Source organism: Cupressus sempervirens, chromosome 9 (assembly GCF_028749045.1).
Source record: "Cupressus sempervirens isolate cs-2001-9-10 chromosome 9, ASM2874904v1, whole genome shotgun sequence".
NCBI classification, from domain to species: domain Eukaryota; kingdom Viridiplantae; phylum Streptophyta; class Pinopsida; order Cupressales; family Cupressaceae; genus Cupressus; species Cupressus sempervirens.
Genome location: NC_143126.1, coordinates 584,692,000 through 584,707,550, shown reverse-complemented (window position 1 = coordinate 584,707,550; position 15,551 = coordinate 584,692,000). Strand labels below are relative to the sequence as shown.

The 15,551-nt window shown below is 33.6% G+C and overlaps 1 protein-coding gene across 1 annotated transcript in view; it reads left to right on the top strand.

Moving 5' to 3' along the window:
• Positions 1-15,551, top strand: part of LOC149540031 (DExH-box ATP-dependent RNA helicase DExH1-like) — a 130,124-nt gene that overhangs the window by 99,248 nt on the left and 15,325 nt on the right. The window contains 1 exon segment of the mRNA XM_089801217.1: positions 12,198-12,290. Within this exon segment, the coding sequence (XP_089657343.1) occupies positions 12,198-12,290 (93 nt within the window).

Sequence of the window (15,551 nt, the reverse complement as noted above, 5' to 3'; positions counted from 1 at the left end):
ATAAACTGCATTCACAATTGAATATATATCCTTTCTAGAGGGTATGTCCCTCAAGGGACATAATCCTTAACTTGGCATTAATCATAATTCTTCCTAAATCTGCGATTTCAAGAGACTCAAATTAGTATTTAACAAACTAAGTATTATTTTAGTCAAACACAAAACAAAGGCATCTCTTGCAAATCGCCGACACCTATAGGAGAGGCATAAATATGTATTAATTGCCAATCATAGGATATATTATCTATAAGAGAAGGTACGGTCTATATTGTCAGACCTGTAGGGTTATCATGGTTAGAATTTTAACAAGATAAAGAGACAGAGGAAAGACAGATGCACTGTAGATGGAGACAAACTCAAAAGATGAAGAGACAGAGGAAAGATATATTGTGCACAATCTGCACAATCTGTCTTTCCTCCGTCTCTTCATTTTTTGAGTTTCACAATCTGTCTTTCCTCTGTCTCTTCATCTTTTGAGTTTGTCCCCATCTACAGCTCACTTTGTTTTGCAGCTCTTGCTCTCAATCTGTCTTTCCTCTATCTCTTTATCTTTTGAGTTTGTCCCCATCTGTAGCTCACTTTGTTTTGCAGCTCTCTCTCTCATCTTGATGATGAATCATGCAGTGTGATTTAGAATGTTGATGGTACAAAATTCAACACAATCTAATCTGGAAACTATTACCCGTAATTTTAATGGATTGTGGAAATCTGATCTCTCTAACGAGGGATATATCCATTAAATAAGGGTCTGTTTGGCAGTTGGAATATGAGTGGAATAGGCATATGTAAATTCTTAAAATTTCAAATTCTCCATTTGGGTGCACCAAATCGGAATGGTGAATAGGAATACATATTCCAATTTTGACCAAAAAATGAGCATTTCCAATTCCACCTAAATAGGTGGAATTGGAATTCCTATTCCAGTTTTATTTATTTTAGAAATTTTTTTTTTTTGGTTCATTGCATTCCCCATCAATTTCTGATTGAACCAAACAAGAATAGGAATACGTATTCTTATTTTTGGTTCTAGAATAACAATTCCAGAATAAGTATTCCTATTTCTCATATTCTTATTCACACAGCCAAACGGACCCTAATAGTAATAGAATCTAATAGGACAGCAATCCCAAAGTGTACTAAAAGGAATCCAAATCTTGAACATGTCTTTCTATCAATCTACAGAAGGAATAAGCCTCAGACAAGAAATTCTTTAACTGACAACTTGGATTGTCAAAACTTACCAGCAATTTAGAGGGCAGACAAGAATAGTTTATGTATGCAAAGATCGAATCTTGCTAGTGAAATATGCTACCCTGTAGTGGACATAGAAGATGGGGAAATAGTAGCAGAAGATATGGAGAAAACAATCATTAACAAGGATACAACACAGCCATAGGTTAACAAACAAACAAGGATCAAATAGAGGGCAGAATTAACGCTTCTCAATAGAATGCTGCAAATATAGTGGAAAGCAACAATATTGAGGAAAATATGAACAGATCAAAACAATGCGAAATTTGTATGCAACAAAATCTATTTATAGAAGATATTGGAGCAAGTCTGATCATTCACAACAAGCTGATGCACGACACAATGCTTATCCATAATGATATCAGTGATCAACTAATCCTATGGGACAAAGCCCATAAAAGGCACTCTAGGCACTCAGTCAAATTGAGACAGTAGATAATAGTTCCAAACAAAGTAAGAAAGATGAAATAGATAATATTAGCTCAAAGGAAAGACTAAATTCACGAAAAGAGCCAATTTGGATCAAATAATCAGGAGTCAATTAATATCCCTAAAGCTAAAACTTAGACAAATAAGATAATTAAATCTCAAAGTGGAGAAATATTGGAACAAAACAAGACAAATGAGGAGAATAAACTAGTAGAAGAAGAAAATACTAGCTTGACAGGGTATATCAACAAGGATCAAGAAGAAGAAACTTCTCAAGTTGAAATACCAATAGAAATTCCCAACCTGAATGATTTAGAACACCTCAAGATGACATCAATCGCAAAAAGGTATTTAGAAGATATCATTCTTAATTGTACGAGGAAGAGACCAAAGGTATTAAAACAAAAATTCTACAAGTGTTGGCAACCTTTGATAGGAAGGAATAATCCATTTGAGGATAAGGTAAAGGAGACAAGCATCCAAGAAAAGATTGAACAAGATGGACAAAGTTGGCACAAATTCCTATAGAAATAGAAACTATAATAAGTAAGTGTGAGACAAGTCCAAATCAACTCTAGGAGGAATTTGGAATTCTAGCACCAATGGATCAAAATCAAGTAAATATAAAGGAAATCAGGTTAAAAAAGCATAAAGAACAAATGGAAGCAACAAAGGATGAGAAAATCGATATTAGTGAGCAAATAATTCAAGAACAGAGAGAAGGAAGTGTACATATAGTAGATGAATCAATTGCAAATAGTACTAAAAATGCAAATGGAAATATTGATAAATTGGGTTTAGCCACAACCATGAAAGGCTCAATGATTCTGAATTGTGGAAAACAACTCAAAAAATGAGGGAGGAAATCATTAGCAAAACTCAAAACTGCATTAGGAAAATTAGGGAACAAACAAAAAAGTTAAGACGTACTTAAAGTCGAGAACGGAAAGAGCCTTCCCATAGGGCAATGCGGATATCTACATGGAATGTTAGGGGATTAAATGCTTCTAACACGAAGTGCTTGCTGAAGTGCAACTTAACCCTCTTTGAATCCGAAATTATTATAATACAAGAGACTAAGCTAAATAAAGAAGGAGATATTCTAAGTAAAAAACTTGGTTTATGGAAAACTGATATGATAGAAGCTATAGGGGCCTTAGGAGGTATTGACATTATTTGGGATCCTAGAAAGATAAATTTAGTAGGATGGTATCAAATAACAACTGGATGGGAGGGAGAATTAGAAGTTTCATAAGTGATATTCAATTCACACGTATAAATGTATATGGTCCAACCCCAATGGTAGATAAGAGGGCATTATGGAATGAAATCAACAATTTTATGGAAAACAATGCTGCAGAAAATTTTGGTATAGGGGGGGATTTTAATGCCCTTTTAAATTTAGAAGAAAAGTATGGAGGATCACAAATAATATCAGGTGATGATAAATTTCAAAGAATGGTTTGCAAGTAATAATTTAATAGATATCCTGACAACTAATGGGTTTATACACATGGAATAACAGATGGTGTGGGTTTCGTCACATAGCGGAAAGGCTAGATAGATTTGTATTCAAAGGAGATTTAAGTACCTCAATTATACAATTCAATCTTCAATCCTACCCAATGCTGAATTAGATAATTTCCTAGTCACACTAGAAATAATAGAACAACAAAAAATCCCCAAGAAATCCCTTCAAATGTGGTTTCTAGATGATAATGTCGTGAACAACATTAAGCAATGGTGGCAAGAAGGAAAATGTGAAGGATCCAAGATGTTTTGTTTTGTGTCTAAACTAAAGCTTTTAAAGGAAAACATATTAAAGTGGAACAAGAATCACTTCAACCATATATTTAAAGAGAAACTAAAAAGATGAAGATGAATTAAAAAAAGCTAAATGAGATGTGATAAAAAAATGGAATGGACATTGAAAAATATTCAAAAGAAAAAGAACTACTAGCAAAACAAAAAAAACATTTGTAGAAGAGGAATTATTTTGGAAACAAAAAGTTCGAGAGACTTGGCTATTAGAAGGAGATTGAAATAAAAACATTATTAGGATAACAAAAATAACGGATAGCGAAGGAAATATAATGGAAAACCTATATCACATAGAAAAAGTTTTTGTGCAATATTTTAAAGACATTTTCAGCAATTATGAATATTCTAATCATTCAACTCAATATTTAATGAAAAGTTCTATACCTAAATGAATATCAGAAGAAGATAATAAATTTTGTCACCAAAAATTCTCATTAGAAGAAATAAAATGAACTCTCTTTAATCTTAACCTAGATAAACCTCCAAGTCCAGATGGATTTCAAGCCTTCTTCCAGAAATGTTGGGATATTTTAGGTTACAATTTATGGAAAGCAATCGAGGCTTTTTAGCATTATACCTTATAGATATCTCTTCTTATAGATATCAACAATACCTTTCTAGCATTAATTCCTAAGAAATCTATCCATGAGGAACTTGGTGACTTTTGTCCTGTTGGGTTATGCAATACCAATTATAAAATACTATCTAAAGCTTTAGCTAATAGAATAAAAAAAGTACTTCCTAAAGTCATCTCTGAAGAACAAACATGTTTCGTACTTAACAGTCCAATTCTCGATGGAATAATTATAATTCAAGAAATCATCCACTCAACACAAATCAACAAGGAACTTAGTATGTTAATGAAACTAGATATACATAAAGCATATGATAAAGTAGATTGGAGATTCTTATGCATGAAAATGGAAGCCTTTGGATTTTCTTGTCAATGGATAAATCTTATTTTCAGTTGTATCTCAACACCCACAATATCACTACTCATTAATGGAACACCAGAAGGATTCTTCAATAATCATGAGGGATAAAGCAAGGAGATCTGTAATCACCTTTCCTATTCATCATTATGATAGAAGCATTTGGCACAACTATAAAGAAGGCAAAAGCAAAAGATAAAATCAAAGGTGTTTTAGCAACTAAAGGTGTGCCTAATGTATCCCACCAACAATTTGCAGATGACACTATTCTTCCAGGTGAGAGCACAATGGAAGAGGTACAAAACTTCAAACATATAATCAAATCATATATGAAACCCTCAAGGTAGAAAGCAAATGCTGAAAAGTCAGAAATCTTCTTTTTAAAACTCATCCAGACATGTAAAGAAGCATTTGTAACTTAATGGGTTATAGACATGGAAAGAAGCAAGAGGTAATAAAGCCTGGAAGCAAATCTCAAAAAAAACTAGATAAAAAAATAGAAAATTGGAAAGGTAAATGGCTGACAAAGGCTCACCAAGCAACTATGATAAAATTAGTACTATCTACCATTCCAACCTATCAAATGTCATACTTTCCACTCCCGAAAGGTATTAAAAGAAATCTAGACAACAAATTAAGAAATTTTTTTTGGAAAGGAACAAAAGATAAGAAAAAACAAGCAATGAGTAAATGGGGCAAAGTTTGCAGACCAAAAGAGTTTGGTGGATTAGGAATTAAGAATCCAAACTGACAAAATGAAGCATTAGGAGCCAAATTAGTTTGGAGAATGTATCATAAAAATGAAAACGAATGGGCTAACATTCTATTTTATAAATATCTAAATAGTGCTAATCCTTGTCTTTATTCCGAACTTGAAACCTACCTGAAGGCTCAAAAACATGGAACTTTATGATGCAATGTCAACCCTTAATCAACAACAATTTGACATGGGATATTGGACTAGGTACGGAAACATTATTTTGGGAAGATTCATGGGATGACCTCCCATCTCAGTTATAACCTACCCAATAACATCAAATCTACTCTAAATAATACTCGGGAAATATGTAAGTGACTATAAACAAGTATTAAATCATAAACACATTGGAGGATGGAGTGGAGATCTATAGACGAGACAAAATTTGATAGAGCAAGAAAAACAAATCTTTGAGCAATTTCTAAATCAAACACAAGAAAATCATAAAGAAAGAAGGGATAGATTGATATAGGGATCTTCGAAAAGTGGGAAATACAACGTTAAAAAGGGGCTACAAATTGAAAAAAAACTCACCAAGATGGGAAAAGATCGATGTCCCCCTTAATCTATGTTGGGATTCAACATGCTTATCCAAAGCAAAAGTATTTCGTTGGGTTGCATTGCAAGATAGAATCCTTACAGCCGATAGATTTACCAAAATGGAATTCGAGGGGCCCTCTAGATGTCCATTATGTGAAAATGATTCGGAGACGATGGATCATCTATTGTTCCAATGTTCATTTGCAACTTAATGTTGGAATTGGCTAAGGCAAAAACTCAGTTAGTCAACAATCCTACATAACAATCTTTTGAATCATCTAAAAAGTTGGCCCAAAAATGGGAAATCTGATAGTTACAGTAATCTATGGAAAATCTCCTCTTCTATAATTTTATGGGAAATATGGAAGGAAAGAAGTAGGAGAATATTTGCTAATGAGAAAATGACAATAACTTCCTTTCTAAACAAAGTGGATGCTAGTAGAGGTAATCAATAATAACTTAAGGAGTATGCTTACTGAAGAAGGATTCTTCTCTTATTGGGATGCAGACATGCGCAAAAATTGGAAGAATCTTATTAATTCCTTGATGACCTATCTAAAATATAATAAAAAAGAAAGAGTAGTGTGAATGCGAACTTCCCACATCAGGATGGACAAAATTAAATTTCGATGGAGCTACTCGAGGTTATCCAAGAGAGTCAGGAATAGGATTTATCATTCATCTGGACGATCGATCTTGGAAGGTAAAAAGAGCCAAGTATTTAGGGGTGCCTACAAATAACTTAGCAGAGATAGAGGCATTGATTGAAGGTCTTCAAATTAGTTTGGATTTAGGTATAAAAAGACTAATAATTGAATGAGATTCGCAGATAATATTAAATGCAATCAGAAAGATAAGTACGCCAAATTGGAAAATCAACTCTCAAATGGAATATGCTTCAAATTTAATAGACAAATTTGAGGAAATCAGAATTAACATATATTCAGAGAAGGAAACAAAGAATCAGATAGATTAGCAAATCAAGGGGTCAACGGGAAAAACTTTGTTAGTAGGAATGATCTAGTTATCCATGATCAACTAAATCTTAGCACATTACCAACTCTAGAATTCTAATCCTCCAGATAGATAGATCTCATATTTGTTTTAGTGTCTTAGCTTTGATTTATAGAATTTAAATTCAAATTTTAGAAGGTAAAGAACTTTTCTTCCCTAGCTAGGCTACCCTAGGAGTTTTCTTTCCCATTCTTTTTTCTCCAATGCCTGCACTTTGAACGATGATAATTTTGTAAAATATTTTGAATATAATATATAGGTCTCTTTACCTTTTATCTTTCAAAAATAAAATAAAATAATAATGAATAAATAAAAAATTAAATATTTAAATTAAAAATAATATTCATATAAATTATCTATATTAAATATATAATTTATAAATAATATTTGTATAGATTATATATGAATATTATTTTTTTGATTGGTAAAAGGCAAATGCCCAATTTTATTATTTTCAAAAATTCTACAATTTTACTTCTTTCAAAGCACAAGCACCGGGGGAAAAAGAGCAAGGAAGAAAACCCTTGATATAGCCCAGGACCATAGTCCTATATAAGAGTATAGTTGCCCTGTGAATCATGGGGTCTTTAGAAGGCATGCCTTAAGATCTCACTTTAAGATTGTTGATCTATTGCCTAAGGATAACTTCCTTGTGGGGTTAAACTAAAGAAAATGTTGTCTCAATAAGCATGGGGAAAAAACCTGACCATTGAGGGGTAGCAGAGATCCATAAATTTCAAAAAGAACCCGACCAGATTCACATTGTGAATCCACAGTTCATAACAAGGATTCTACATGAATCCATCATGAATTCGTCATGAATCCCCAAGGACCCACATGCCAAACTTGGAATAAATATATATATTTATATAACACGCACATGCATATATACTCATGAATCCTAATGGGAAACATAAAAATCACGAATCCACAACTAAGATTCACATGCTTGAATCTGTGAGTAAGCATAAAATTAATAAATAAATTAAATATTAAATATTTTAATCAAATATAATATTCATATATAATGATCATATACATTATATATATATTATTAATGAATAATATTCAAATAAATTTATAACTTATAAAATGATACATAAAGTAAAACTAATTTATATTAATAAATAAATTAAAACTAATTTAAAATTATATAAATCAATAAAACTAAAATAAAAACTAAATATAAACAAAACCACAAATTAAACTTTTAAACTTAACGGGTAAAAGCTGTACAATATATGGATTAATCGTTACGCAACCTATGTGGGACAAGCAACGAGCTTTGGTGGGCAGGGATGATGTTCTATGCGTTGTGTGAGATTTCCATAGGACAGAGTTTTCATAGGGACGTTGCTTCAAGTCTTGGGTAGAGCCTTCCAGGATGCTTCAATACGACCAGCCACTAGCGCCAACAAAGATTTCTAGGATGCCAACAAGGCTAAGCAGAGGCTACTCATGAGAAGAGACGTCAACTACTACTGTGTTGAAAGATTTTTGCATCTATAATTACTATTGCAATTTTAAGTGTGAAGGGAAGCCATTATTTTTTTTTAAATGTTGGAAAAAACACCCAAAAATTATTATTTAAATACATTTTTAGAAGACATCAACTTGCTTCTCAAATTTTATTGTTTTTCTTAGCATCCGCCTAGTAACGTATCTCATGTCAAAAACTTGGTGATCCTTGTGACCACGTGTCTACTTGTCTTCTATCCTCCTCTTCTACCATAGCTACAACCTTAGCCTCTCTATCTCCCTAGTCAATCCACTCCAGATCCTCGTCACTAAGATATGATCCATAGCCTCAATGACCCACTTAGATTTTGGATTGATCTCCTTTAGCATGATGGGGTTGGTGTCATTGTTCAAACTTGTCTTTTCTTTTATCCATATTGGACTTGACCCAAACTTTCTCAAACTTTATTGTTTTTCTTAACTTCCGCTGAATAACAAACCTCATGTCAAAATCTCGGTGAACCTTGTGACCACATGTGCCTTCTCGTCTTCTGTCCTCCTCTTATACCATGGCTACAACCTTAGCCTCTCTGTCTCCCTAGTCAACCCGCTTTAGATCTTGGCCCCTAAAGACATGATCAGTAGCCTCATTGACCCACTTAGATTTTGGATTGATCTCCTTTAGCATGATTATGGTGGTGTCATTGTCCAAACTTGTCTTTGTCTTAAGTCGGAGGTTGTAATGAACAAATACTAGATTATTCAACCTCCCCATAGTTTATTGTGCCTCTAGGAGTGTATGTGCTCAAACATACTCCAATTGTGCTCACAACCCAAAGTGTTGCATGTCTGGCTCAATATGCAATGGCAATCAACTGTAGGTTTGGTGTTTTAGGACCCAACATTTGCCACCATCTATCTGAGATCAGAAAAAGGAAAAAATCAAAGTACACACTTGAAATATATTTATACCCAGTTGCAATTTTGTCCAACTACTTTTGTAAATTTGATGAGAGAACAATTTGCCTTGTGCATTATCGTAGGCCACTATCTTGTAGATGGTAGTGCTCACCTTAGTATAACTAATAGACATTCGCTCTCCAATTGAGTAGAGTCCATTGAGAACATACTATTTGCCTTGGAGAGCTCTTATACCTGACATTTTGTCATCCTCAACCTTAGATGTGTATTCTTGTATCATTGAAAGGCTCTTAAGAATTGTGTTTGGAATTCCTTGTGTGCCAAAGAAGATCTAGGAACTCAGAATCAATGGCAAATCAAAGCTTCTGTGCAAATCTTTGAGTAGATAGTCTAAGATTGGTGAACCGGTTTACTTGGTGCATTAATGGTGAACATTATTTTGTTTGCTTGTCTATTCAACCTGTATGTTACTTTGCGTGGAAGGTTAGAGATGATCAATAACCAAGTTGTAAGACTTGGAGGGGGCAGCAAATGATCCAAAGGTCAATTTTTTTTTGGCGAAAACTGAACATCAAGGGAGTTTTCAGAAGGTCCTGGAGCTTATTTGGAGGGACCCCGTTGAACATTGCAATGGTAAAGAGTCTTCTTACTAGTTTGGGTAGCCTTGTATGGCTAGATGTGGTATCATTATGATATGCTTGGATGAGTTGTTTCAGAAAGACTGTGGGTTGGGCTCAAGCATTTCAGTATTCATTGCAACTGATTTATGTGAATCATATGGAAGTCATGAACCAGATACAAGATCATAAAACTACCAGGTTTTGTCCATTTCCATCAATGGGTGTCAAGCTGTGTTTTGTTCAATTTAATTTCTAATTACAGTTCTTAATTATATTAGAGATTACATTGAGGTCAATTATCTTTGAGTGTGTTATAGTCTAAAAGTCAAATGGACTTATTGTTTATTGTCAAAATAAATTGAAGTTTCATGTATTAGAATTTTATATCAGAGTCTATTTTCACAAGTTATTAGTGTGTCAAGATGCAAAAGTGTATTAGGGGTGTATGATTGTTGGTACTACATACTCCTTATAAGAAGTCCACATAATGGGGAGGGTAGATATACCTTACAAGTGACAAAATGAGCCTCAAAAGACACATCTGCTAAATAACCAACACTGGAGGATGGAGGTATTGGAGGCTAGAGGAAATTTACTGACCTCTCATGAGTCACAATAACAGGGTTGTGAAATTGTTTTTGTACGAAAATTATATGTACCAAAATGACAAAAGTCAAGATCATTTTCTAGGTAGCAGTGACAACCATCTCATATCATTTGTGATCACAGTGGCCCTAATCTACAATGGTGATATATGTATACATGACATTGAGGACACGGCTCTCAAAACTTTTTATATTGTGGTTGGATGTATATGTCCCCAAACACATTTCTTGATTGTTAATGAATGAATGTGTTTGTCCCCATTCATGAGATGCTGTAAGTGATTGGAAATGTTTGTCCCTAGTCACATAGGTTGGAGGTTATGTTGTTTGTGGGTGTCCCCAATCTAATTTGTTGTGAGTATAGGTGTGTGTCCTTGTTCATACTTGATGTTGGATGGATTTATTTGTCCCTATTGACCTTGGATATATGTATAGTCCCTGTCCTTGGATCTGTAGGTAGAAGTGTTTATATGTGTCCTTGCATGAAAGCACAAGAACAGTGTAAGGCCAATTCTACTATCACTCAACATGAGTAGATGTGTATGTCCTTGCTCTCATCTTATAGAGTTTGGTGAGCTATCGTGTGGTCATCAAGTTTTCTGATGTACTTTTGCCCCATGTTTACACTAAAAAGTAGGGTTTTGGTAATTAGTGTTCACATCCATTAAAATAATAATGTAGTAAGGTAAAGTGAGTATTATTAATACATAATTACGGGCGGTTTGAATATTCCATAATTTGTTAGGTTTGTTAGTACAATTATTTGTTTGTATTATAATAGCTCATCTTAATTAGAAGTTGTTATAGGATCTCTTCTACACTATAATATGTAATATGCATTCAATGAAAATAATAGGAGAAATAACATTATTTGAGTGTAAAATCTGTTCATCGAATCTCTGCTCATATTTCTAATATATACATTGAATTTTATGACTTTTCCATAGTGAACTTAAATTCCAGACTAACCAAAAAGTTAAGTATGTTGCATTCTCTTTTAGGACAAAGTGAGTTGGTAATGTTGTTTGCAAATTCATATATTTTCAATTTCCCGTGTGACATTTCATGACAAATTTTACAAGGGATTGTCATTTCAAATAACTTTTGTGTTTGTTCCTTGCTGCTGTCCATTATTCTCTTTAATGTATCAAATTTAGATTGTTCAGAAAGTGTTATCATGTCATTTCTGTCTTGCCAGTGTGGTGAATGAAGCTTTGAATGTCACTTTGAACCCATTTATAGTATCCACAATAGTCTATGGTATAATTGTCCTTCGAGCTGAATTTCTGCTGAAACCATTTCTTTTCGAGGAAGCTTGTCACTTGTGGTCTTTTTGCATTATGTCAAGGCTTATTTTGACTCATTTGCACTTGTATTCTTTGGTACTCCACTCTGACACCTCGTAAGTATTAAACACTTTATGAAGTTGATGCTCACTTGGGATTTTCTTTCAATACACAATCTTGTATATTTCTACTGGAATCATTTTAAGATTTTGATTTATGCCTATTGATTTTCTGTAGCTCCATCACTATGTACTTATGCCAACAACTGTTGTATGCATATTTGAAATCTATTCTGGATCAGATTGTTGCTAATATATAGCAGAAGCTGTGTTACAAGGTTATTTGTCCTGTTGGAAAACAATTGTCTTGTGTAACCTTATTGTATATTAACTATTATGCGTCTATTATTAAATAATAGTGTGGATTCTGCTTGTGGTTATGATGCAAGGCATCACGATGAATATTCTTCCATTCATGCCCCTAGATATGATGAGTTTTAAATGTTATATCCTGTTTGAAGATGTGAGTTTTTTGAAGATATTTATGAAAGTTTCTCTGCACAGGAACTTGATATTAATTATGCATTCGGACAATATAGTGCACGGACAAAGGAATCTCTTCATGCTTGGGATGGAAGCAACCTTGATCTGGGCCTAGTATGTAAAATATAAGACATCTATTGATAGCTCATTTAATTTTTGAATCGCCTTGTATTTTGATCCCATTTTACTGAAGCTCCTAATTATTTGATCTCCTATGTCTCCCTGATTATTGTTCTTTGTTCTCTGCTATTCCAAGTAGTCACTTTTGGAACTTTTCTTTTCTAACATTGTATCGTGTTAATGTAATTATGGAATGCTTCTAAAATGTTCATTCAGTTAGGATCTTTACTTTCATGGTTAGTTCTTTAAAATGTTTTTTTTCCTCTTTTGGTTCTGTTTGAGAAACTCTGCTTGTAATATAGGTCTAAGGAGCTGTAATAAAGAAACCCTTCTAGCATGATTAAGAATGAAATAAAACTGTTATTAATGAGCAGGGTAACTGAAAAATTAGTTCTTACTTTTTAAAAATGTTTCTTTACTCTGCACGCAATCTCTGTCTAGAAGCTGTAACAACCAAACCCTTCTAACATGATTAAGAATAAAATATAACCTTTATTAGTGAACAGTGTAATTGAAAAACAACCAACTTTCATTTTCCGGGGAACATGAAAAGAACTACAAATAACATTCTAAATATAGTTACTAACACTTTTTCACATGAAGCCAAAAATTAACTTTCTCAATTACTTGCAAGGAAATAAATCATTTAAGAAAAATAGATATCACTTTAACAGAAATAAACTAAATAGATATTACCTGTTTATGCTGTTCTTTTACAGTTGTTCCTGTTGGTTCCCAATGTAAATGTTTTGTAGCTTCTGTCAGATAAACTTACTGAGGATATATATATATATATATATGATCACATTCTTAATCATAATATATAAATGTTATTGATAACTAATGAGAGTTGAAGAGACACGCCTCTTAAATGTCATATACATATGCATTGAGAATGTAATTTGGAAAAAACAGAAATTACAAACAGTGTTAGTACAACTACAAATACATTCTCCAAGAAAATTCAACATGGTATCAGAGCAGGCTTTCTTTAGGCCTGTAAGATTATTTTGACATATTTTGCTAACGCATGATATCACAAAGGCTCTGAATACTGCATTGCCTTTGCTAATGCAAGGAAATGCCAACAAGCCAAATTCTGATCGCAGATCATTGGTAATGATTACACACAGCATAACTTTGGCAAACATCTGATCAGGCATTCAATACAAAGCAGACATCCATGATGCCTAAAGGGATGACATGCAATGTGGAATGCTTTGGTGAGCCTGCAAAATTTCATCAAGTGCTCAGAATTTTGCAGTTTCTAAGACCTCTGCTCTAATGCAACTACTGTTAGAGCAAGTTTTGTGCCGACCAGTGCATTTATAAGATGATACGAGGACCATTGACCACAACAGACCACTGGGTAAGGCAAGCATTGAAAGAACTTATAAAGGAATCGAACCAGATTCGACGTGCACGAGTAGATATAAATCGATAACTAAGGTGATATAATGTTGGACACCAATCATCATGAAACAAGACTTGAGCAGAGATCAGATCTTCCATTCCAGCCCCTGTGCATGATTTGACCCGAGCTCCAATCATTCATGGTAGATCATGAATCAGATCCAACAATGCCATAAGTGACATTGGCAGGTTTCGATATAAGACAATAGAAGTAAATAAATTGAACAAGAAGGAGGAGATGTATTAAAAAGGCAACTATTGAACATATATTCTGTCTTCAGATTGGATCATAGTACTCTAGTGACATGATAGGAAGGTACAGTGGTGATGTCAACACGGACCACTCGCTATTGTTTCAAAACATACTCGGCCTAGAAGGATTATTGAAAAGCGAAGGTGGAGTGTATAACGAAGGATGTCAGTACTGCAAAATGTAGGAATAAATCAAATCAAAATCCACATATTTGACTATTGGCTGAGCATCATCCTTATTGACACCAAAATCAAGGGATGATAAGACAAGTAGTTTGGACAATAAAATATACTGAGATTGAAAGTAAATGAAAGGAGAAGGGAAGTGGTGAGTCTATAAGCTTAGCGTCGCCTAAGGACTATATGCAACATTTAATCAAGGTAAGGGAAAATTACTTTCCCATCGGATGAACTAAGGGGAGGACATGGAGTGCATATTTGGATAAAGCGAACCGCAACTAAGAAAATAGGGAATACCTTATCAGGCCAAGTGACAATAAAAGAAAAAAATCAACATTGAGTCAAGGTACAAATTAGTAAACTGGAGAGGGCGGTCAATCCAAGGAAGATCATTGCAGATTTGAAAAGTATCATGCATTACAAGCCACATGGTTGGTTAGAATAAGGGACTTTGGTACCGCATGCTATCCTATAAAAGGGCAACGCTCAAGAGAGACATTAACACTAGATGTCGTTGAGTGTTCTAGCTGGGAAGGCTTACACAAAGGAAATAAATATTAGCAGCAATATGGCTAAAATGATTAAGTTCATACTATAAATTTATGATCATAACCATCATGTGAAAAGTGAGAATAAACATATAAAGTATTGAACAAAAGGTGAAGATATGTTTAAGATATAAATGCAATTTTGAGTCATGTAAAAATGGTAGTGAGAAGATGCTAGAAGAAAATACAAATAAGACTTTCACATTCATGTAGAAAGGGCTCGCATCGTAAAGGATGTCATTGTATATTTGCTCCATAATAATGAGATAAGTATTGTTTTATTATTATATCTTGAGAACTACATTTATTTTCTTCTTGTAGTTAATACTCTTATTTGTATTTATATATGTACTATAAGAATTATTTATTGTGATCTTTTCCGAAGATGTCCTTGCAAGAAAAAGAGGGAGTTTGACACTTCCTCAAAGGTAAAGGGGCTTAGAAGATTGATGTTGAAAGGGAGTCTAAGACATCCGTCTAAAGGAGCGAATAGAGGATATGCTTCAAATGATCTTTGAAAATCTTGATCATATCAGAATTAGAGGGAGTTTTGACTTCATGTAAACTTTTGGTATCATGTACGTGACTGTATGATTTAATAGGCCTACCCCCTATGTACATCACAAGGAAGTGACGACTTCCAAATGGCCATCACTTGTATTTGCAGAAGTTATTGAAAGGTGACGATCTTACAATAACTTAATTTTCTATTGTGATGGATATCTTACGATGTCTATGTAGATCATGATAGATTATACTTTGCATGGCGGATGTTTATATGGTAAGCATTATGAGTATGCATGTGCACATACCTTATAAACATTTTTTGAATAATGGTGAATGTAATGCAAATTGATGTTCT